The sequence below is a fragment of the Ammospiza caudacuta genome, chromosome 5 (assembly GCF_027887145.1).
Source record: "Ammospiza caudacuta isolate bAmmCau1 chromosome 5, bAmmCau1.pri, whole genome shotgun sequence".
In the NCBI taxonomy this organism is placed as follows: Eukaryota; Metazoa; Chordata; class Aves; order Passeriformes; family Passerellidae; genus Ammospiza; species Ammospiza caudacuta.
Genome location: NC_080597.1, coordinates 28,419,003 through 28,440,287, shown reverse-complemented (window position 1 = coordinate 28,440,287; position 21,285 = coordinate 28,419,003). Strand labels below are relative to the sequence as shown.

General features: G+C 47.6%; 2 protein-coding genes across 2 annotated transcripts; one reads left to right on the top strand and one right to left on the bottom strand.

Moving 5' to 3' along the window:
* Nucleotides 1-3,519: 3,519 nt before the first annotated feature.
* On the top strand, nt 3,520-6,021 carry RPS19BP1 (ribosomal protein S19 binding protein 1). Its single transcript, XM_058805624.1, has 4 exons — nt 3,520-3,621; nt 3,726-3,866; nt 4,166-4,263; nt 5,365-6,021. Exons 1-4 carry the CDS (start codon nt 3,573-3,575, stop codon nt 5,497-5,499), a joined length of 423 nt encoding a protein of 140 aa, XP_058661607.1. The 5' UTR covers nt 3,520-3,572; the 3' UTR covers nt 5,500-6,021.
* A 7,906-nt stretch (nt 6,022-13,927) lies between these two features.
* Nucleotides 13,928-16,938, bottom strand: ATF4 (activating transcription factor 4). The gene is made up of 3 exons (XM_058804936.1): nt 16,529-16,938; nt 15,377-15,691; nt 13,928-14,864 (listed from the first exon to the last, which is right to left on the bottom strand). The coding sequence occupies exons 2-3, from the start codon at nt 15,591-15,593 to the stop codon at nt 14,017-14,019; spliced, it is 1,065 nt and encodes a 354-aa protein (XP_058660919.1). The 5' UTR covers nt 15,594-15,691; nt 16,529-16,938; the 3' UTR covers nt 13,928-14,016.
* Between the last annotated feature and the right edge of the window lie 4,347 nt (nt 16,939-21,285).

Below are 21,285 nucleotides of genomic sequence, written 5' to 3'. Positions count from 1 at the left end.
AAAACCCCACAGCCTCTGTTAGACCATGATCTTTGGCAACAGATCCAAGCCTGGGGAATATGTCAAACCACAAAGTGTGTATCCATTTAACCTCTTGGTGAACTAACCAGTTTCAAGAGCCTGATCAGACTCTGAGGCAGGAGGCTGTGAATACAGTAAAAGAAAGTGCTTTGCCTTCCCTCCTCAGCAAAGTGACCCCTGTGTGCTCATTAAATGTTACTCTGCAGGTAATTGCTGACTAAAATCACAGCAAGTCTGCGCCCAGCCTTGCTGGTCAAGGAGGAGTTGCCTGCATTATGGGTCCTTGCTACTGAAGGTATTTAATGAGAAGGGACTCAGATTTTCTGAGACGCCTGCATAACTGAGAATGTTATTAATTGGCACAACAGAAATGGAAATGAGATGGTAATGGTTTACTTTTGAGGTAGAAAAGGGGATATGTGTTCCATGAACAGGATAACACATCAGTGCAGCTTCTATCACACTAATTTGTAAACATGTTTTGCAGTGTTGGCAAAAAAGACACTTTTCCATCAGATGCCTGCATAAGGCATTTGTGAGGTTGCACCATTCTGACACAAAGCATGTATAACAATATATTAGGTGTTCCTAATAAATTATACAAATGTGGTGTTTAATCAGTAGAATAAGCTGTCTTGAACATACTGTGTGATATGAAACCATGAACAGCTTACACAGAACATGTAAATTGTATTTTAGGGGCTAAAAAAGAGTGTTTGACTGATGAAGTATTTTGAAAATACCTTCCCCATGGCATTGGCAGCTATCATTTATCTCACTCTGACCAAGATGAAGATAATGTACATATACAAGCAGTAACAACTTTTCTGCTGACTATAATATTCTTTATTGCTTTTTTCAATTTCAGCAATAGGCTATTAACTCATGGCTTGTTCAGCTTGTTCACAAAGCTACAATAACCTCTTTGTAACTTTGTGAGCTTTCACACAACTGGAAGGACAAATCTGGCAGGGAATAAGAGCTGAACAGGTTCAATTTTTCACTAGCTACTAACAGAAGACAAGAAAATGAAGAAGTGTTCTGTGTTACATATCCAGTGACTGTTCCTCCAAATCAATTTTTAAAAGTATAGCTCATTGAAGGGAAAACTAGGAGTGAGAAGTGACATGCTGACAAGCAGTAAATGGTTAATGTTCCCCAGCTCTGAAGCCAGGACAGGCACCACACAAGTCCTGTCCAGAAAAATGAATTAGCAGCACTAGCGGAAGCTGACACGGGATGCTGATATCCATCCAGGGAGGGATTCAGGAGAGAAGGAACAATAAAAGACAGGCATTGAGGTGACATCTGCAGGGGCTGGAGAACAATTTCCAGAGAATGACTGTCTTTTAATACACAGAGGTTTAACTGTTATTGGTCCCTGTTACAGATCATTACTATGAGAAACAATAAGAGCCATTTGTATTCCCTTCTCCCTGCAGGACATGTCTGAGGGAGAATAAACTGCTTTCCTCCTCCAGTGTCAGCGTGTTACTGGCAGCACTGGCTATAATTGAATAATCTTTATTCAAATGATAGCTAAATTTAGCAGATATTAGCATGAAGTCTCTAGAGGGGTGAAAACTGGAGAAGAAAGCTTTAAACAAATAGACTAAAGTAACCCTGAATAATATATGCAATTTATGGCAGAGTCAACCTCTCGGCCTGATGAGTCTAGCACAGTTAAATCTGGATTTTGGGGCCTTGCTGAGACAAAACATGACACCATCCCCCTTCCTCCTGGCCTGTGATGACCCCTGAGATAGCAGGACCCCTTGTGTTGTCCACAAAATCAGATTCATTACCTGGTGTGCAACCAGCCAATAATTACACACTTAGGAGAGACTTGATTATGTATTTCAGAGTTGTGTGAGCCCAAGTGCTCGGTGACATTCCCCAAACCAAGCACACCCACCAGACTTTCCACACCATCATTTATATGCAGAACTTCAGGGTTTGTAACTTTCCAATTACAGCCCCTGCGTTGTGATGAGTTAGCAGGAGTAATTATATAACCCAAATTAATTTCTGTGCAGGCTCAGGGGAAGGGCCTTCACCTGGCATGGGGTCTGTTTGACCTTTCAGCATGACGTTTAGTATTATAGAGGACATAGCTTGACCTTGAGTATTTTGCCAAGTCAGCAATATATATATAGGCATACATCAACATCTTGATTTACTACATCCTTAAAAGTTGTTAGTTCCAGGATATCCTTGAGTATGGGATACTAACTGCTATCAGATCTACTGATACAGAACATCCTGACTTACTATATCCTTAAAGTTTGTTAGTTCCTGGATGTCCTTGACTAAGGGATGCTGCCAGCTGCCTGTTACACCGGTTAAGTCTTTTTTCTTGCTGATTAGCATTGAAAGTATTCAAAGATCTTGCATCAACGAACTTCCTGACTTAAGATGATCTGGATGTTCACATAACTTAGCCCCAGTCCCTGCCAAGTCAGGGTCACCTAGAGCAGATGACACAGGAACATATCCAGATGACTTTGAATGTCTCCAGAGACAGTGTCTCCATGGCCTCCCCGTGCAGCCTCTCCAGTGCTCTGCTGCCCTAACCGCAGAGAAGTTCTGCCTTGTTTGGAGGTGAAAATTCCTATGTTTTAGCTTGTGAAAAACGCCAATCACTTGTTTTTAAAATTTTAAAAGTTTAATAGTAATAAAATGGTTATAAAAATAGTAATATGAGTAATAATAATTTGGACAAATTGGATTAGAACAATATGAGACAATAGAGACAAAGACTTACGGATGTCTGGGTACCTTTTTCTGGGCAGCACGAGCCCGGAAAAGGACACCTGTTAACAAAGGAATAACCCTTAAAAACAATAACTTGTTTCATATTCATATACCTCATACATGATGCATAAATTCCATTTAATACAGGATTCTGTCTGGTCATCGTCAACTTCTTCCTCTTAATCCTAACAGTGCCTTCGAGGTGGGAAGAAGTTTGTTTCTTCTGATAAGAGGGCAATAAATTCTCTTTCTCTGAAAGATTTAGGCGTCCTGTGGCTGCTATCTGGCGTGAGTGCCTCATTCCTTTCTTAACAAAATATCCCGCTTACATAGTTCTTATTTTAACTACAAAATTACCTTTTAACCACAAGACTACATTTATCGTATTAGTAAAATGTTAATACAGCACTACTAATCAATACATCAAAACACATATGGTAAATATCTGCGCAGAGCCATATAATATGCACTTTCCACAAGCCGATGCCCGGCAGTGTCCCGCGCCCGGGCGGCACCGGCAGGCTCCCGTCCGTCCCCTCGCTGGCCGCCCCGGCAGGATCCCGCCCGTCCCCTCGCTGCCGGCCCCGGCAGGATCCCAGCAAGATCCCGTCTGTCCCCTCGCTGCCGGCCCCGGCAGGATCCCGTCCGTCCCCCCTCCGGCAGGATCCCGTCCGTCGCCTCGCTGCCGGCCCGGTCCCGCCCAGCCGGTGCTGCCGCCCCTCAGGGCGGGGTGCGCGTGCCCGCCCTCCGGGCCGCGCGGGGCGCTGTGGGCCGAGCGGGAGCGCGCGCGCGCGGCCATGTCGGCCTCGCTGCTGCGGCGCGGCCTGGAGCTGCTGGAGCCGCCGGGTGAGCCCGCGGGCCGGGGCTGGCCGGGGCTGGCCGGGAGGGAGGGCGGGCGGAGGGGGCTCCCCGGTACGGCTGCAGTGACTCCGTCCCTCTTCCCGTTGCAGGCCGGGCGAAGGCGCCGCCGGGACTCCAACGAGGCCGGGCCGGCCCCAGGACGGCGGGCGCGGCGAGGCGGAGGAAGAGGGCTCCGGAGCCCGGCAGGAACAAGGCCACGGTCAAGGGCAGAGTCGTGAAGTCGGCGATAGGTGAGCACTGATCCCTCCTCAGCCCTCGCACCGGGCACCTTTGCGGTGTCCCGTAGCCACGCTGCTGGTTGCTGTATCCATCCCATGCCGTCCCATTCTCATGCGTGCCCTCTTGGTGTCGCCCTTTTTTGTGTCGCTCACTTATAAAACAGCCTGGTTTGTGGGCGCACCCCTATCCCTGAGCTGTAGCGGTGTCTTTCTCCTCTTTCTCCCGGACTTTGCTGATCCTCCTCTGTCTCTCCTTGTGAGCTGCCTGGATGAGCAGCTGATGCATTTTGTCACTTTCTACTTTGCTCCAGAGGAGTACCATAAGAAGAAGCCTGTGAATCACTTGAGAGAAAACCTGCAGTACATGTTAAAGGGACGACTTGTTGCAGACAAAGCTGTCACAGAACAAGTAAGACTGTAATTTTGTGGGGGGATGAGGTGGGGTCTGTTTCCACAGAGGAACACAGGTGAATGGGAATCATCCCCAGATCTTCCAGATTTATACCTTACACAACAAGAGAGTCAGGTTAAGTTTCTGTCTACAGATGGCCTTGAGGAATTTCTGTGTGCACTGGCAAAATAACTTAGTAAGATTTAAACTGATGTTGAAATGTTGCCCCCTATGATGTTCTCTGACACTAGTGAAAATCATAGAATGGTTTGGGTGGCAAGGGGCCTTAGAAGATCGTCCAGTTTATCATTCACCCTGCCACGGGCAGGAATGCCACCTACTACATCAGGTTCCTCAAAATATCCTGACAGTTGTTGGCTTGTCTTAATTACCAAAAATATTTCATAGTTTCAGCTGGCAGAGGTGCCCTGTTTAGACCTTCTCATTACTGTTGATTGAACTGGCCTTCTCCGTAGCTGGAGGCTGATTAATGAGGAAGCAGATGTGCTGCTGGCTCATCTAATAGGAATTACTCAGCTTCCTAAATGGTGTTTCTCATAACTTGAGAATTTCTTGAATGGTCTTCCCCAAAAGTGTCATGCCAGGATTTGAAGAGAATAATAGATGACAGTGCTAGAATCTTGGGCTGTTTTTGGGAGATACAGACTGTTAACTTACATAAACAATGAAAGTGGTTTAGGCCACTGTTTCTCAGGTTGGAGATTGTTACAGGAGGTGTCAGTGTATTAGAAAATGCTGAGGGAATTCCACCTACTTGTTGGTTTTTTGGTTTGTGTCCTGGGGAGAGGGGATAGAAAAGAAGGTAATAGTTTCAGAAAGTTCTGAATTGAAGTCCATGTTCTTATCTCTGTGACAATTACTAGAAAATAGTTTTCATATTTGACTCCAAATAACAAGTTGGTATCTGCTGTTGTCCCAGTGACCTGCTTTGGTTAACATCAGTGGTTTGCCTCTCACTTTTCTTTGAAGGCAGTCTGGAAAATAGCAGAGTTCTTGTAGAACAGCAGGGGTGCTGCAGGTGAGCTTGAAAATCCCTGTTTTGTGGTTTGGTGTGGATAACAATGGCTGTTGTTTTTTCCATTTCTGTATTGTCTGAAGGTTCTTGCTCAGAACAGAGGCAGGAAGTCCAAAGATCAGCCTCCAGAGAAGACAGAAAAGAAGAAGCCCGAAGGCACTGTGTTTACTGAGGAAGATTTCCGTAAATTTGAGAGGGAATACTTTGGGATCCCATAAACATCGTGACAGGGATTCTTGCAGTCTTTCTGCAGCTTCTCCAGTCTGGCTCTCAGGCCTGGGCGTTTCCTTGGCGTGTTTGAGATGGCACATGGGGATGTGCCTCTGTGTGGGACTTGCAGAGCAGCTCTGCCTGGATGCAGAGCTTGTTGCTGGCCTGCTAAAGCCACAGAGGTGCTCTTGACTCTGAGGTGTGTTCTCCTTGTAATTATCTTCCTGCAGCCACCACATCTTGCATTCTTGATGTAGAAGGGTGGACCAAGCCAAATAAAAATCTTTTTCCCCTTCCTCATGTTATAAGGCTCCTGCTACCTGTGTTATTTGGCAGGGAGTGTTGAAAGTACTGTATCTGAATGGAGAAATGTTTTCGACTAGCATTAAGAAAAGGAAGATGTTTTGAAAGACTGTCAAACTTGAGTAACCCTGCAGTTTGGGTTCTGATTACAGCCCTTGTCAGGTCTGTCAGTCATTGCAAAAACTTTTTATATGTTGTTTGATTAAATAATTGTTGCAGACACTGTCTCTCTTTGCCTTTGTAGTAGTGATTATTATGACAGGTGATGAAGATGAGCCATGTCATTGCTGTGATCCAGGCATTCCTTTCTTTAGGATGACTCAGTTGTAGGAATGGCCTCTCCAATTCATGTTAACGCATGCATTAAATCATCTCTCTGACATGCTTAGGCCTTCAGAGAGTGCAGTTGGAATGGAGATGACTCCTCCATTTTGGCTACTCACAATCTTCCCTTTCTCCAAGGAGGAGCTCTCACGTGGAGTAAGTGTCCTTTCAGTGTTTCTAGCTGAGTGTCCCACCAAGATGTAGCCATGCCATCAGGGCACCACTGCTGAGTGTTGCCAGGGTCTGTAGCCAGGGGGGCTTGTGACCCAGATGTTAGTCTTGGCATCAGATTAAAATCTGAGCATGACCTGTTTTGCTGGGTTGAAGGGAAGTTGTTTTCTCTCGGACTCCCACCAAGTTCCCAGCTGTAACAGACAGAAGGCCCTGCAGGTGGGAGTGTTGTTCCAGAAACTTCCTTAACAAACCACTCTAAATGTGCTTCTTGGGTGGCTCTGCCACTACCTTATCCTGCCCCTTACCTAAGAAGATGGAAAATGCATTCCCTATTTTTCCTTTGGAGAAAGAAAAAAAAACAAAACAGGTAAGGAGAAGGACTAGTGCCAAGCTTTGGTTAAGCTGAGGAGCTGATTACAAGGGGCCTGTCTGACCTGAGCAGCAGCCACTTGATGTCAGCACAGGCAGGAATTCACTTATCCTTTCCCTGCCCTCTGATTATAGTTCCTGGTGCTGTCATTTTAACTCTGTGCCTCCTCTGTTGAGGTCTTTTCCTGTTGTGTGCATAGGAGGAAAGGTCACTTGGATATATGAGTTCCAGACAGGGGAAATAAATAGTGAATGTACTGAAGTGTGTGTACTGGAAACTGGGTAATAGCATGTGGGAGAGGATTTCTTGTAATAGGATCAGATTCAACAATCTGCAGCCAGAAGTGGTAAGTTTAGAACAGTTCAAAGAACAGTTCCCTTTTTTAGTTTGTTCTTACTTCCAAAAATTAAGAAATATGGGAAAAAAGCTTCTTAAAAGAATGGAAGCACTATTGTTTGAAAAAATATGTATTCAGCACGTCTCCCTAAAACTTCTGCACTGTGTGCCTGCTGCAGTGCATGTGAGCTGGCCTAACAAGCAGCTCTGTGTGGAGCTGTCATGAGGATAATTTACTGTGTGAAAAAGCTGGCTGTGCCACAACTTGACTGAAGGAGGTAGATTTCTGGGCTGTTATTTTGTTTTAAGCTTTCATCTTCAGTCTTTGGCATTTCCTATGACCCTACAGAAGTCCTTCATGTCCTCTCCTGCTCCTCCTCTACCCATTCCTCCTACGCACCCTTGTTTCTGTGGTTGTTCAGCTCCTGGGCCCTTCTCCTGCAGGCTGAGGGAAGCAAAGCCTTCCTTCCTTGCCCCAGAAAAGGGCAGGAGGGTAATGTGGTTCACTCTCTTTGTGCAAAACCCAGCCTGTTTGTTTGCAAATGTAAGCAACAGGAAAGCTCTTCTTTCAAAGCTAATGAGGAACTTTAAAGTGGGGCCCAGAGCAGTTTTCCATGGGGATAATAACACCCAGATCAGTGGAGTTTCAGAATTGGGTGGCAGCTCTTATTACTGGCTGGAAAGACCATTAAGGCCAACACAAGTAATCAACATACTTCTGGAGGCATTAGGTTGTCAAGGAGAGTAAAGGTACCCGACAGTCTGAATTTTGCCATTTGAAACTAAACTTCATTGTAGAGTCAACAGTATCCTTAAATAAATTAAGCTTTATTTTGTGGGAGGAAGAAAAAGAAGCAGAAGTGAATGGTGGCTGATAGAGATACCATCTGCAAGGTCAAACATCTGATATGTTGCAGCCTTGACTTTCCCCCTCTCTGGCAGGGTATGAGCTCCTAGGAAAGAAGAGCACTGCCACCTGAACACTGGGTAGGTAAGGACAGGTGGGTGCCCTGTGAGGGGAATGTCCTCAAAGGAGAGGGAAGAACGGGTACCAGCCTCTTCACGTTAAGCTGAATCCAGGCACCTTCTCACACTCCCAGCTGTCTGTCTAGCCATGCCCAGAGGATGCCAGCTGAGCTGGGACCCCAGGAGGTGGCTACCTTGGAGCAATCCCTGTAAGTGTTAGAGGCCAGGCAGAATTGCCAGAATTCAAGCAACCTGCTCTAGAGGAAGGTGCCCTGGCAGGGGTGTGGAATGGGGTGATCTCTAAGGTCCCTTTCAACCCAAGCCATTCTATGATTCTGTAATCTTTGCTCTTTGTAGCCACATTTCTCTGCCCGATGGAAGAGACAAGAAGGGGTTAGGGAAGCAGCAGCTGCCGTGGCTGCTTTTCCCAGCTGGCCTCCAACCTGTTTCCCACGCTGGAAGCTGAGGGCTGCAGGCCACAGCAACCTTTGGACCTGCTGGACAGCATTTCTGTCCCACGCGTCTGCGAGCGGCAGCGCGGGGACGTGTCCCACTGCTGCCGGGCCAACGCCGCGTGCTCGCTGAGCTCATCGGGCTGCTGGCTCCCTTCCCAGCTCTGCGACACCAGCTGAGCATCCTGCAGCACAAAATAGAGGCAGCTGAGCTAGGGAGTGCTGAGGGTGCCATCTTACAGGGCATCTCCACCCACACGCAGCAGGGAGTCAGAATGGGCAGCAGTAGCACCAGCTTTGCCATGAATGCCAATAAAAGCTCTGGAGTGTTATTAGTGTGGTAGAACCTTTCCAGGGAAACTGTTTAGAATAGTTCCCAGATGCTCAGCCTTGACCTAGCTTAGTGTAAATAAGATTCATCAAGCCTCTTAATGGCCTATTGCTCCCTTGTTATGTGAACGGAAAGCAAAAAAAAAGGAAATTTTTTCCAGTGGGTACAAACTAACGTAAGCCCATACAGCCTCTGCTGTATCAGCATGTCTCCACTTCCTTGCCACAGAAAGCAACAACAGCTACTACCAGCACTATGTGTGTGTCAGAGAGGGGAGGACTGCAAATGTAAACCAAGAAAACATGTTTGTTCAGGACACCAACTTCTTGCCTCTGAAATGACATAGCAGTAACAAACCTGGATGCAATGAACTTGCTCAGGCAAATGAGATTGAAAACACTGAAAAAGCTATAGGGGGAAAATCAAGGGGTAGGGGCAGAGTCCTAAAACTTTAGCCAATCTTACCCTCTGGCATTTTTTTCCATGACTGCCTTACATTTCAGTCTTGCTGATGACCAACACAGCACGAGCACCTACAGCACTTACAGGCTCCTGAATGCTTTAGGAAGGGGATTGGTTCATGTAAAAAAGGATACACAGCAGCAGAGCCCTGAATAATTCAGAAAAGTTACAGTGAAAGGAAGTTCCTCATTTTGAGACATAAAGACCCTTCAATTCAAGTCAAAATGAGGAGTGGGAAGGAAGGCAGACTGCCTACTGTCTGCTTACAGCTCAAAATGTGCAACTCCAGCCAAGGCAGCTGAAGGGTCGGTAGGTTGGAGAGGGATTAAAGGTTTGCGTGTCTATCTGTAATTATGTAAATAGGATTAGCAGAGCCAGCCACTAACTGGTAGGGGTGGGGGACACAAAATCATGAAGGTTGCTCTGCAGCTGTCTAGAGGGTTACATTACACACACCATTTTCTGAAGAATAAGCTGTTGGCAGGGCTAAGCAGTAACATAACCAAGCTGGTCTGTCCTGAGCTGCAGTGTTTGCACGCCAGCAAGATCATTTATCTCCTTTAATGGGAGGCTAAGACCAGGGCTCGTTCTCCATCTGCCTGCACACTGCAATGGAGATCCAGAGGAGTTTCACGACTAGGAGATTCTCTGCCCTATATAAATGAAGCTGACACATCTGCTGCGCCTGGAACTCGCTCCTGCTATTCCTTAAAAGGGTGTGTGCCTGCAAAAGAGAGGAAGAGAGCAGCTGAAGGAGAAGTGAGAGGTGGCTGGCCATCATTTGGAGAGCATGCACCTCTGTAATAGGGAAACTGGAGCTTGTGGGTGCAGCCAGCTTCCTTCGTTCAGTGACTTCATTCACTTCTGACACTGCATGAGTGCACTGAAAATAATGCAAAGACTGCATAGCTGGGATACCTGAGCAGCCAAAATAGTATTGCCTAGGTCAGGGGACTGAATTCCTCTGTTAATTCACAGGGCCTGAATCATTTCAATGAGAAAGTCAGCAAAGGTGGGCACTTCTGGCCCAGCAAGGTATGCTCATGTTAAGAACCCAAGATGGCCTTTGCACTGGAAATTAAGTGTTTATGTGCAGCATTGCATGGGAAGGCTGTGAATACAACAGGACAGAGGAAGGTAGGCTATCCCAGAAGCTACTTGGACCATACTGAGAAAAAATTAGTATGCACAAGATGGAAATTATGCCTATAGGAAGGACAATAGAGATCCTGTTTGTTTTTTGTTTGTTTTTTTTTTTCCCTGAAGGCCTATGAAGTCTATGGGAAGATTAAAAAAATTATATTCTTCTGGCCAAAAATGTATAGATTTCCCAACTCCCAGAAAAGGCTATAAATGGACTATCACTGTGTGAAACTGCATCAGAATAAGCCACATTTTCTTTCTATAAAGTCCAGCTTGGGAGCACTGGAGGAGTATTAATCTCCCAAAGGACAGCCTGTCCTTGCAGCTATTTCTGGGCTTTCTGCCAGGGCAAAAGCTATTTGAAAGATTTTATCATCATTCTTTCTTCATTCTCCAACACTGCAGCTGTGGATTTATTTTTGTAAGCTTGCTGCAAAGGTACATCTGATTCTCCACACACGCATGTGAAGAAGTTATCTGCAGTGATGGTTTCCCCTGTTCCTTTTGAAAGGAAGAGCATGCACCTGGGGCTCTCTAAAGGCAGGGTGAAGAGGAAGGTAGTTATAAATATTCTGATAACAGCAGAAACAAGCTTGTGAGAAGGGGTTTTGTGAGCAGTGAACTGCAAGAGGTTGGTTGGTTACGTGTGAGAATATTGGACTCCTGTTTACCATGAAGCACTGGTAAATTGGCTGAGGGATTGGAGCCTGAGGGTCACACTCTGTGTATGTGAAGTCTACCTCACTGCCCTTAATTGAGAGGAAAAATAACTGAGACAGAAATCCCATCAGCTGTGCCAACTTCAGATTCAAACAGCTTTTATATAACTCAGATTGGGGGAATTCTGCTGTTTCTGAGGATGTTGCAGAACAAGGCTCCTCCAGGGGTAGGTAAAGCCTGTATTTCATGCACTACAATCTGGTTCTGGACATGGTATCATGCTCTATCCAAGCTGCAAGGAATCAGTTGAAGCACATTTGTTCTGTGAGGCTGTGAGAAAAAGGAGAGAGCTCCTGCAGTTTGCAGAATATAAAATCAGTTACTAGGCAGGAGGCTATCAGACGTTTTACCCTTGTGGGCTGGAGCTTGTGACAGTGTCCTGGGTGTTCCTTGGCTCCTGCTGCAGGCTGGACAAGCTGCTGGGCTGCAGAGCCAAGTGGCGTGATGCTTGCTGTGCCTAACTGAAGCCTGGAGGAAAAGTCTAGATAAAAAATGCAGAGGAAGAGTCAGTCCTGATCTCCAGCCCCTGTAAAATCTTAACTAAGTTACTAAGTATGGAAACACAGCGTCATTTCAGCAGGCGTTGCAGGAGATTGCCATATGGGCTGCCTCTGCAAAGCCACAAGCTCAGAGCCTCAGCAAGCACTGACAGTGCTGACTGCTCTTTAAGGGCAGGCTTCTGACTCTCCTGCAAGGAGTTCTGTAAGGCACACACACAGCTGCAGAGAGCAAAGCAGCATGGATGCATTGTGCATTTCTCCTTACCTGTTCCAGCTCTGATCTTCCTTCCCTGGAGTGAGTGCCATTTGGGAAATTGGGCCTGCCTACCCTCTGCAGGGCTGGAGAAACCAGAATCATGAACTTACTGGCCAGCTCATGCATTTGCAGAGCATGAATGCAGAGAAAAAATTGTTTTAGCCACAAGCGGCTCACAGACAGCCCTGCCAGGGGCGCCAGAGTATTTATCCCCTCCCCACCCACAGACAGGGGTGGGGAGGGGATAAATGTGCTACCAATTTTTTTCAGGTTTCAGGAGAACTGAGTAAGGGTAGCAGAACACAGGAGATGCTGCCTCAGCCCTGGCTGCTGCCAGGTGTAAGCAGAAGTTGCTATGGCTCTAAGGGAAGAGGAGGTGGTTGCCCTGTGGTGGGAAAAGTGGATCAGTATGAGGAGGAGGAGGGTGTGGTGTGAGTCTACCACCAGCTGGCAGACTCACAGCCACTTTTCTGTGGCTCAACTGAAACCAAGCACAATGACACCTCAGGTGCAAATTGGACCAAAACCTTGGGGCTTTTCTGCCTCTAATTATCCCCATCCCCAGCCTAGCTGATGCAGCCCATTTGAAGGACACCTATTACATTGGTCTACCTCCTAAACCACAACAGAGTCCCTTGTCCCTGCTTGCAGTCTCCAGTTTGCAGTGCATCCCATTCATACAGCACCTGGTCACCAGTGCCCTTACCCAGGTTTGAGACTACTCAAATTGTCCCATGATTCCAAGGGGAGGGTTTCAGTTAGCCACCCCCTCCACAGTGTGGCACGAGCCTTAACTCCTGATGGAGACCCTTTTTGTAATGTAAATAGCACCCAGGCACAGCTGTAAGCACAGACAGGTGCCTCTGAGAGCCTGGCCCACCCAGCCCTCCACGGCAGCAACCAGTTCCTGCTGCCAGCACCATCCATCGGCTGGAGCAGCCTCGGCACACCAGGGCCCCCAGCACACAGCTGTTATCCCACCTCACCCAAGGACTTGGGCAAGGAGCAGGGATGAACGACTGCAGCCCTAACCTGAGGGCTTAAGGAGCTCAAATGTCAGAGACCAGGACCCCCAGAGGCTGCAACTGGAGAAACCATTCCCCAAGGTTCCCTTAAGGAGCTTTTCCCTCCCCACTCCAGCACGGCCTGGAGCCCTGATGTCACTGCACTGCATGTGTGTGCCAGCCAGGCTCAGATATCCAGCACCTGAGCCCAGCAGCTGAGGAAGCCACACTAGTGGTGTGTCCATATGCCAAAGGGATTAAGTAGTGTTAAATGGGGGTATCAGCAGCCAAAAACATTTTTTAAAAATTGAGCAGACATGTAGTTTAAAAATGGCACATTCCAAATATTTAACACCCAACACCCCCACACAAACACTCCAGCACATCAGTACCTTCCCTGCACAGCTGAGGGAGGACTAAATCTGAACTAGTTTTATGGACCAACTCAGCTATAGCTTCAGTTAAGTAAAGGCAAATTTATCTTTAAAGGTTGACTCATCAGTGGCTGGCTGCAGCAGACTTTCACACTGAGGCAGAACATGACCCATCAGTAATCCCATCCACTTGGCCGAGTTCACACCCGTTTGACAGGGCCAGGCAACAGCTCCTGCTCTGGTTTGGGCACTATGGAAACCCACAGGCACATGGGTTAACTGCGACCCAAGGGCAGTTAAGCCTATTGCTTGCTCTGGACTTGTCTCCTAGCAAGCTTTCTTAAACCCGTGCTCACAACTTTGTTTTGTCCCTGGACTCTTTTCCTCCCTTCACGGCAACACCCACATCTGAAAATAAGCACCTCCCACCACATGGTATTACTGATCTTGTGTCTTCAATCGACTCTCCAATCTCCTTTCAATGGGCTTACAAATTTGCTGAAAACCCTGAGGCAGCTCAGTGTGATGCCCTTATTTTAGACTGCATGTAAATCGTGGAGGGGACAGGTCAACAGAGACACTTTACACACACTCCAGTACAAGCAGCACAAGTGACACACCGCACTCACCAGACACACAACAGCTTGTTGTCCTTGTACTTACACCTAGGTGTGGCTTAAGTCATGCTGGTTTTACAGGCACCACTCATCACACACCATCGTTGCACATTTACTACAAAATCATTTATTAGACAACAATACACAGCTTTAGCAGAAGCTTATATACATGCACACAACACGGCTGACTACCCTACTCGGGGACTCTTGCTCTTTTGCCCTTGGCCTTGCGGACCTCTTCTATCAGATCTTTTAAGTACTGAATTTCCTTACTAAGGGAATCTGCTTTCTCCTTCAGGGCCTGGTTTTTCTGCTCCAACTCTCTGCACTCCCCAGACAGTGCCTCCTGTTCCGCCCTCTTTTTCTGCCGGTAACGCGTAGCAGCAGTTTTATTCTGCTCCATCTTTTTTAGTTTCTTATCGATTTTCTTTTCTCCTTTCACCTTAGCTGACACTACCTTCTCTGCAGGATGATCGTAGGGTTTGGACCGCACAGAGCCACAAGGGGCATCTGCAGGGAACTGGTTGCCATTGGGGGATCCAAGTGAATTGGAGGGGCTGTGTTGGGGGGTTCCCAGGTAGGAGTCTGGGCTCATGCATATCCCACTATCATCTGAGTGGTTCTCATCCTCTTTCTCAGACTTGGTGATCACCACCACCACAGTGGGGTACTCCCGCTTTCTTTCTCCTTCCAGAACATCCACTTCACTTCCTAGCTCTAAACTAAATGAGTGGTCTGAAGTGGAAGTGAGAGACCCAGGGGAAAGGGGAAAAGACCAAAGGGAAGCCAATGGGGCCATTGGATCTGCTCCAACGGGGGATTCGGGGACATGGGTGATTATGTTATTCATCAGTGGAAGTTCTTTGTTGTGAAATTCCTGGATGGTAGCATTAAATAGATCACACGTGTCTTCCAACGTGGCCATCAGCTCGTCTGGTGAGACGGTGGCTTCCAGATGTTCCATACCTAACAGGGCATCAAAATCAAATTCCTTCAGATCCATCTTCTCCACCATCCACTCCATGCCAGAGAAGGCATCCTCTGCACAATACAGAAAGTAAATTACCACTTCAGTAAACCATCACATAGTGCAACTCAAGGTTATGAAAACAATCTACCAGTTTATGATGTCAGCATCTTTCCTCTCTCATGTATTATAGCACAAAGAGGAAACCATCAGAAAAAAAATACACTTTCATTAAGCTCCTAAAAACTGCAGGGTACAACATAACCAGCTCTTGTGACATTCCAACCCTCTCATTTAAATACCAGAAGAATTCAGGGACATTTACAACATACAACCATGTTTTCTTATTGTTACCTCTGCCAAGAATTAGAAACAGCTGCTGTGTTATTTAAAGAGCAGCACAAGAGGCATTTTACCATAACCAGCAAGTGTGTGTCAGCTAAGCAGTGCAGCATACACTCTTTCAACCCCAGGTAACACACATAGGATTGCCTTCAGATGTAAGAAAACCTAGCAATTTAATTCCAACTGGAATGTTGTTGTACTATTTAATTGTTGCCCTTTACGAAAATAAGTAAAGCCTTACCCTGACTGCTATCTATGGTGTTGCCTAAACTGTCCACAGCAAGCCAATTGGAGGAGACTGCCTTAGCCTTGTCGCTGGAGAACCCATGCGAACCGAGGGGCTCGGCCACCTCCAGGTAGTCATCTAGGAGTCCCAGACTTTCCTCAGCCACCGAACACGGCTGGCTGAAGGGGGATATTGAATCCCCCAACAGCATCTCGTTGTTCAAGAAGCTCATTTTCGTCAGCTTTTAATGCTTTGACGTCGAAGGATGTAGAAAAGTAGAAGGTTTTTTCGTCGACTACAGCAATGCTGCTGTGCGATGCCGTGAAAAACCTGCGAACAAAACTTGCAGCCATCAGAATTTGGTTCGAGCAACATAGTAGCCTTTTCTACCAGGGGCATCTCAGGGAGCACGGCGGAACTTCACACATTATCTCCCTCCTTTATTTCTGGGCTGCTGCGCGTCCCCCGCCTCCCTCGGGGCCGGCCCCGCCCACCCGCCGCCATTTCGCGGTGCCACCGCCATTTTGTGTCCTGCCACGTTTCCATCACGGCTCCAGCACCGCACAGGGCTGTGCGCCCCATGCCCAGTCTTGCGGGGCAGGCTTAATGCTACATTACTACAATACTTAATATTACTACTGGAGCTAGATGAGTAACAACCCCGTTCATCTGTCTGCGATTCCAGCACGTGGTCCGTAAGACTCAAAACCCTAATACAACCACTAATGCCCCATTTTCCCTTACATACAGCAGCGCTTTCCCTCGCGAGAGCCAAGAAACCCTCCCTGGGAAAGTCCCTTATTCCCATGAAAATCCCAGAAAATAAGTATTACGTAATAAAATGCCAGATTTTTTCGAAAGCAAGGTTTCTCGAGCGATAGGAAGCGTAGACGCTTCTCGTAAATTCTTTCGAAATTGCATTTCCTGTTATTTCTGACACTCGCTGCACCCGGGGGTACTGAGCTCTACAAAGATCTACCCACCTCGCACCCATTTTACCGTAACTCGGTAGTTAATGTATTAATTTAGTGGACCTAGATATTCCCCCCCGCTCCCCCTGAGATACCAACTAACACCACACGCACATTAAACCCACCCCAAGAGGGTAAGAGGGCGCCTATTAACACACAAGAGAGGGAGCAGCCGTCCCTCACACACGATACTCACGCCATGGTTGCAGATGCCGGGGGTGTGCTGAGGCCGCCGCCGCTGCTGCTGCCCCTGGTGCACTGGCCGATGCCGCCGCTGGCCCTGCCGCCTTAAAGAGCCATGGCGGCCAGGGGAGGGAGGGCTGCTCTTTTCCGCGCCGCGCGGGAGGTGCTGCGCACACTGACAGAGTCACACACACAACCACCACTCGGAAGGACAGGAAACAATGAGATGGCACGGGCGCTGCTCCGCTCTTATATATGGGACGCGTTGCCAGAAAAGCTGCAACGCTGAGGTATCCTTCCGCCAGACGTGACCTGCCTGTCACCAGCAGCTCGGGGCCCGTGGCCTGTCTTTGTGGGCTTCTCTCCTGCCGTTCTGCTACGGGTTAAACACAGGAGCCGCCGACAAAACGCCACGGCTCCATGACGGAACAGTCAAGAAGGGACTATATGATGTATACATCCGCTTCGCACACCCCCACTTAGGGCGGGCCGTGACACGTGACCAGAGCGACTGAGGACGCGCCCTCCCCCGCGGGGAGCGTGGGGGGAGGGGGGAAATTTTACCCGCCAACAAAGACCCAGAGCTCGCGCGGAAGACGTCACGCAACTCACCACGTGGGAAGGGGAGGCGCTCATTGGCTACGAGCGAGTCGTTTACGTGCCCCGTGGGCTGTCATTGGCCAGGCTCGGGGGAGACCAATGCGGAGGGGAAGCGGGGCAGAAGGAACAGCGGGGTGGGAAAATGGCGGCTGGACGGGGTGGGGGAAATAAGGATGATGCTGGGAGCGGGTCGAGAACGAGCGGCCGGGCAGGAAAATGGCGCCCGCTGACGGCAGCCCTGCGTTTCCCCTGATATGTCCTTCTGGAAGCAGAGTGCGCTCCCCACTTCGATTTTCAACGGCTCCTTTTGTTGGCCACACAAAGCCCCGCAGAGGTCAGGCGGGAGCTGTCGGCTGCGGCCCAGGCTGAGGCGCTGGCATGGCGCCCCTCAGGCGGCGGCAGCCCGCCATGGCGTCCTGCTCCCTTAGATAACGCGCTGCCTTCCCTCCCTGCCTGCCCCACACATGGAGCGCGCAGATTACGGGCTCCCCGGGGCTGTTTGTTTGTGTGCGTGCAGGAGGGCGTCTGCCCGCAGCCTCACAGCGGCCATGGCGCCGCACCGACCCGAGAGGCTTCTGAGGAGCCTGGCTGCAGAGCCGCGCTACCCGGCAGCCGACAGTATCAAAGTAGTGCCTTCAACCCATGCAAGGGCTGAAAATTAAGTTGGTTATTCCACAGTTAAGGAATAAAAATGTTGTCTCCTGCCGTGCAATTTCATGCTGATGTAGTTGCTTCTCTCTTCTGTATGCAGACATCACTCGACTGGTTGATTGATCACCTACCTATAGAGCCTCGCATCTACAAAGGGCATGTCACCTTGGGTAGCTTTCAAAGTGCGGTTTTGCATTTTATCTGATCCAAATCAACCTGCTTCTAGCAAAGAAGTCAGGACTCTTTCCCCACCCAGTTCCTGCTTAAACCGTTCCACCATCTGGCCTGGCCCCCACTGAGACAGCTCACAGCGAGAAACTCACAGGGGTCAACAGTTTTCCACTGACTTCAGTTCCTTCATCATCCTTTCAGTCGGGTCACACAGGCACTGGACAGCTCCGGTGAGCTGGGAGTTACAATACCTGTGTCATTCCTCACTGTGTCAGAGTTACCCAGCTTCAAAAGGTTGATTTTCCACTTTGCCAGCCTCACAGCACCATCAGCTCTGAGAGCTGCAGTGGGACTTTGCTTGTTCAAACATCCTCATCCTGCAGCTCAGCTTGCTCTCAGCTACTTCTGCAAAAGGCTCCACTATTTTCCATTTAAGACCTCAGTAGTATTTGGGTAAAGCCATAGCCTTCACCTTGTTTGCTCAGGTTTAACTGCCTGGAATGTCTTAAAAAACTGGTTGATGGTTTGCAAGGACGGAGTGTGACCTAATTTTTACTTTTAGTAGTCTGGTCTTAGCACTGTCACTACAAAGCAGAGTATGTCACTGTATGACATCTGTAATGTGAGCACTGGCTGCTGAATTAAAAAGGGCAATTTTCCCTTTATGTTGGTTTGTTGCTGTTTTATTTTGGTTGGTTGGTTTTGATTCTTTCTTTCTTTCTTTCTTTCTTTCTTTCTTTGCACAGAATTTGAAATGACTCACTGAAATAGAGGAGGCAGAGAAAAATGTCCTCCAGTGCCAACAAACACCACTGTAGCAGTAGAGCAGTCTGAGATAACTGTTCTGATAAATACACTATGGAGGAGGCAGATCTTGCCTCCAAGGAGAATTGAGAGGATGCAGCAGCTTTTAAAGAAGCCGAGTGGGTGATTGGCTGTGTGGATGGGTGGACAGCACTTCCATGTCCTCACTGGCTAAGGGAGGGCTCTCACATCACTGCCCTGCCTGCCTTCCCCTCCTTTAAGTGAAAAGGACGATTGTATGACCATAATAGCAGCTAAACAAACAGAAATGCACCCAATATTTATACACCAAATCATTCATCCTGAAAAGATAATTATAGATTTCTCTGAAAGGACTCTGGGAATGTGTGCGCAAGAATCACGTAAGCAAAAATGAAGTATGCGATGAGGAACTTAACCCAGATCTGCCTGTTTCCCAGCTGCCTGCTTTGCCTTTCGTGTGTGAACTGAGGTGGAAATTCGTCTGTATTATGAGTTCCAGACAGATTTTCTGTAACAATCTCCAATCCAGAAAGTGAAATCAAGTAATAAGCCAGCCATTTAGAGAAAAGCATTTAGAGAAAATTCTCCCTGCTTGCTGCAGGACTGCAGAATAATTGTTGTTAAATCATTTTATGACCTACAACCCCAATTCCTTCATAAAGTATCTTTCTTCTTTTGCAGATATTATGTCAGACATATCTCCACTGTGTCTAGATCTTTTAACCAAGGTAGAAGACACTTTTTTTTAAAGCACAAATAACAATTTTTGTGCAAAAGAAATTACCAGTATTTCTAAGCACAGGACTACTAGCTACTCTTTACTAACTCAAAAGTGTCTAAAAAATAATTTCTTTCCAATATTACATAATATATTTGTTGCTCAGAGACTGAGTAGCTCTGAAGAAAATTTAATTTCCAGCACAAAAATGTGGCTTCTGAGGGAGCACCAATTTGTGTGCATGGTGAGTGAAGTCCTGCTGTCATGTTAACAGCTTTATCACCATGGATCTTATTTTCCTGCCCTGGGAGCCTCAGCAAAGGGAACTCCTGGGATCAGCAAGATCCATACTGACACAGAAACGAGGGGCCAGCTGCAGGAGAGAGGAGCTTCTCTTCCAGAGCTGGCTGCAGGAGGGAGGCCAAGGGCCTGGCTGGGAAGCGATGAAGTGCCCTGATAAATCCAGCACTGCAGAGAGCCAGCTCCAGCCAAACAGCATCAGGAGGTGGAAAACTAATACCCCTCATTCACCCTCCTCCTTCCTTAGGATGGAAGGTCAATACATGGGCTTTAATAACCTCTCTGTTTTTTGTTTGTTGTTGTTGTTTTTTTCTTGTTAAAGTAAACATTGTTAAGAAAATATTTTCTTCTTCCACCAGCAAGAATACAGGAGACAAACATGCTGAATGCTGTTAGTAAGCACTCCAAAGGCAGAGAGGACGTAAATGTTTCCATAGTAACATCCCTCACACAGTCTAGACAGGCTGCATGGGATGCTCTCGGGGGCTGTCAGTGGCAGGGAGGTGCTGGGCCTCTCTAGCAGGGGAGCAGGGTGCTGGGAGGAGTGGGAATGGCTGGGGCCGGGAGGGGAACCAGCAAAAGTAACAGTGACACAGATGCCTGCTCTTCTCTGGAGAAAGCTGCAGCCGGGGGGGAAGGTGGGCTGACACTGCATAGGACAGTGCATGGTGGCCATGGTGGCCATGGTGGCACTGGGCAGGCAGCTTTGGGCCCCACCGAGCCTCAGTGCCCTGGAGAGGAGCAGACGGGCTTTCTGCTGGCCCTGGGCTGCCTGGGGAGGAGGGGCACTGCCTGCTCTGCAGCAGGGTCAATGTCAGGCAAGCCCCAAGGGGATTCTAGTGAGGGATAACTTGAGTCCTTTCAACCTTCCATCAGGAGGGACAGGAAGCCTTACCCTGCACTTCAATGAACAAAGCATTTCCAGAGACTAGCAGGAATTTTTCCTGGAGACAGAGTGTTGAGGAAAACACAAGGGAGGAATGAGGCAAAGCAGAGACATTTTGAGCAATTTTGAGGGAGAAGTACCTACAACCTCTATGGCACAGACTAATTCACAGTGCTTGCTTGCTTCTTTCCTCATGTGGTACAAACAACTATCTGAAAGATCTTTTCTGCCAGATTCTCATTGTAAGCTCTTTAGGGATTTCTTTATAGATGTTCCATTTTAAAACTAGATCAAAAAGCAAATATATATGATTAAAGATCAGGCTGGGAGGTATTAACATCCATCTTTTATTACATACAAAATAAGTTATCCATATGCTCTGCCTCATTTGTTTTGGACTAGTACACCAAATGGGATCTCTAATAAATCATTCACTGCTTACCCACTCCCTCACTGTCTTCTGTTTCCATCCTGCTATGTAAATATCCCTGACATTAAAAATGAGACTAATAAAAAAGAGGATTAAATCTGCAATTTACATCTGCAACTTACAGTTCAATTATTTCACACAGTTATGGAAACAACCCTGGTTGTCCACCTACATTTTTCTTACTGAACAAACTTGGGCATGCCAGGCACATGCTGATAGCTCACAAAA

Coding starts and splice junctions, on each gene's coding strand:
- RPS19BP1 (XM_058805624.1), top strand. CDS start 3,573: ATGTCGGCCTCGCTGCTGCGGCGCGGCCTGGAGCTGCTGGAGCCGCCG. Junction 3,622..3,725: donor GGAGCTGCTGGAGCCGCCGG/GTGAGCCCGCGG, acceptor TTCCCGTTGCAG/GCCGGGCGAAGGCGCCGCCG. Junction 3,867..4,165: donor AGTCGTGAAGTCGGCGATAG/GTGAGCACTGAT, acceptor ACTTTGCTCCAG/AGGAGTACCATAAGAAGAAG.
- ATF4 (XM_058804936.1), bottom strand. CDS start 15,593: ATGAGCTTCTTGAACAACGAGATGCTGTTGGGGGATTCAATATCCCCC. Junction 14,865..15,376: donor CACCATAGATAGCAGTCAGG/GTAAGGCTTTAC, acceptor TGTATTGTGCAG/AGGATGCCTTCTCTGGCATG.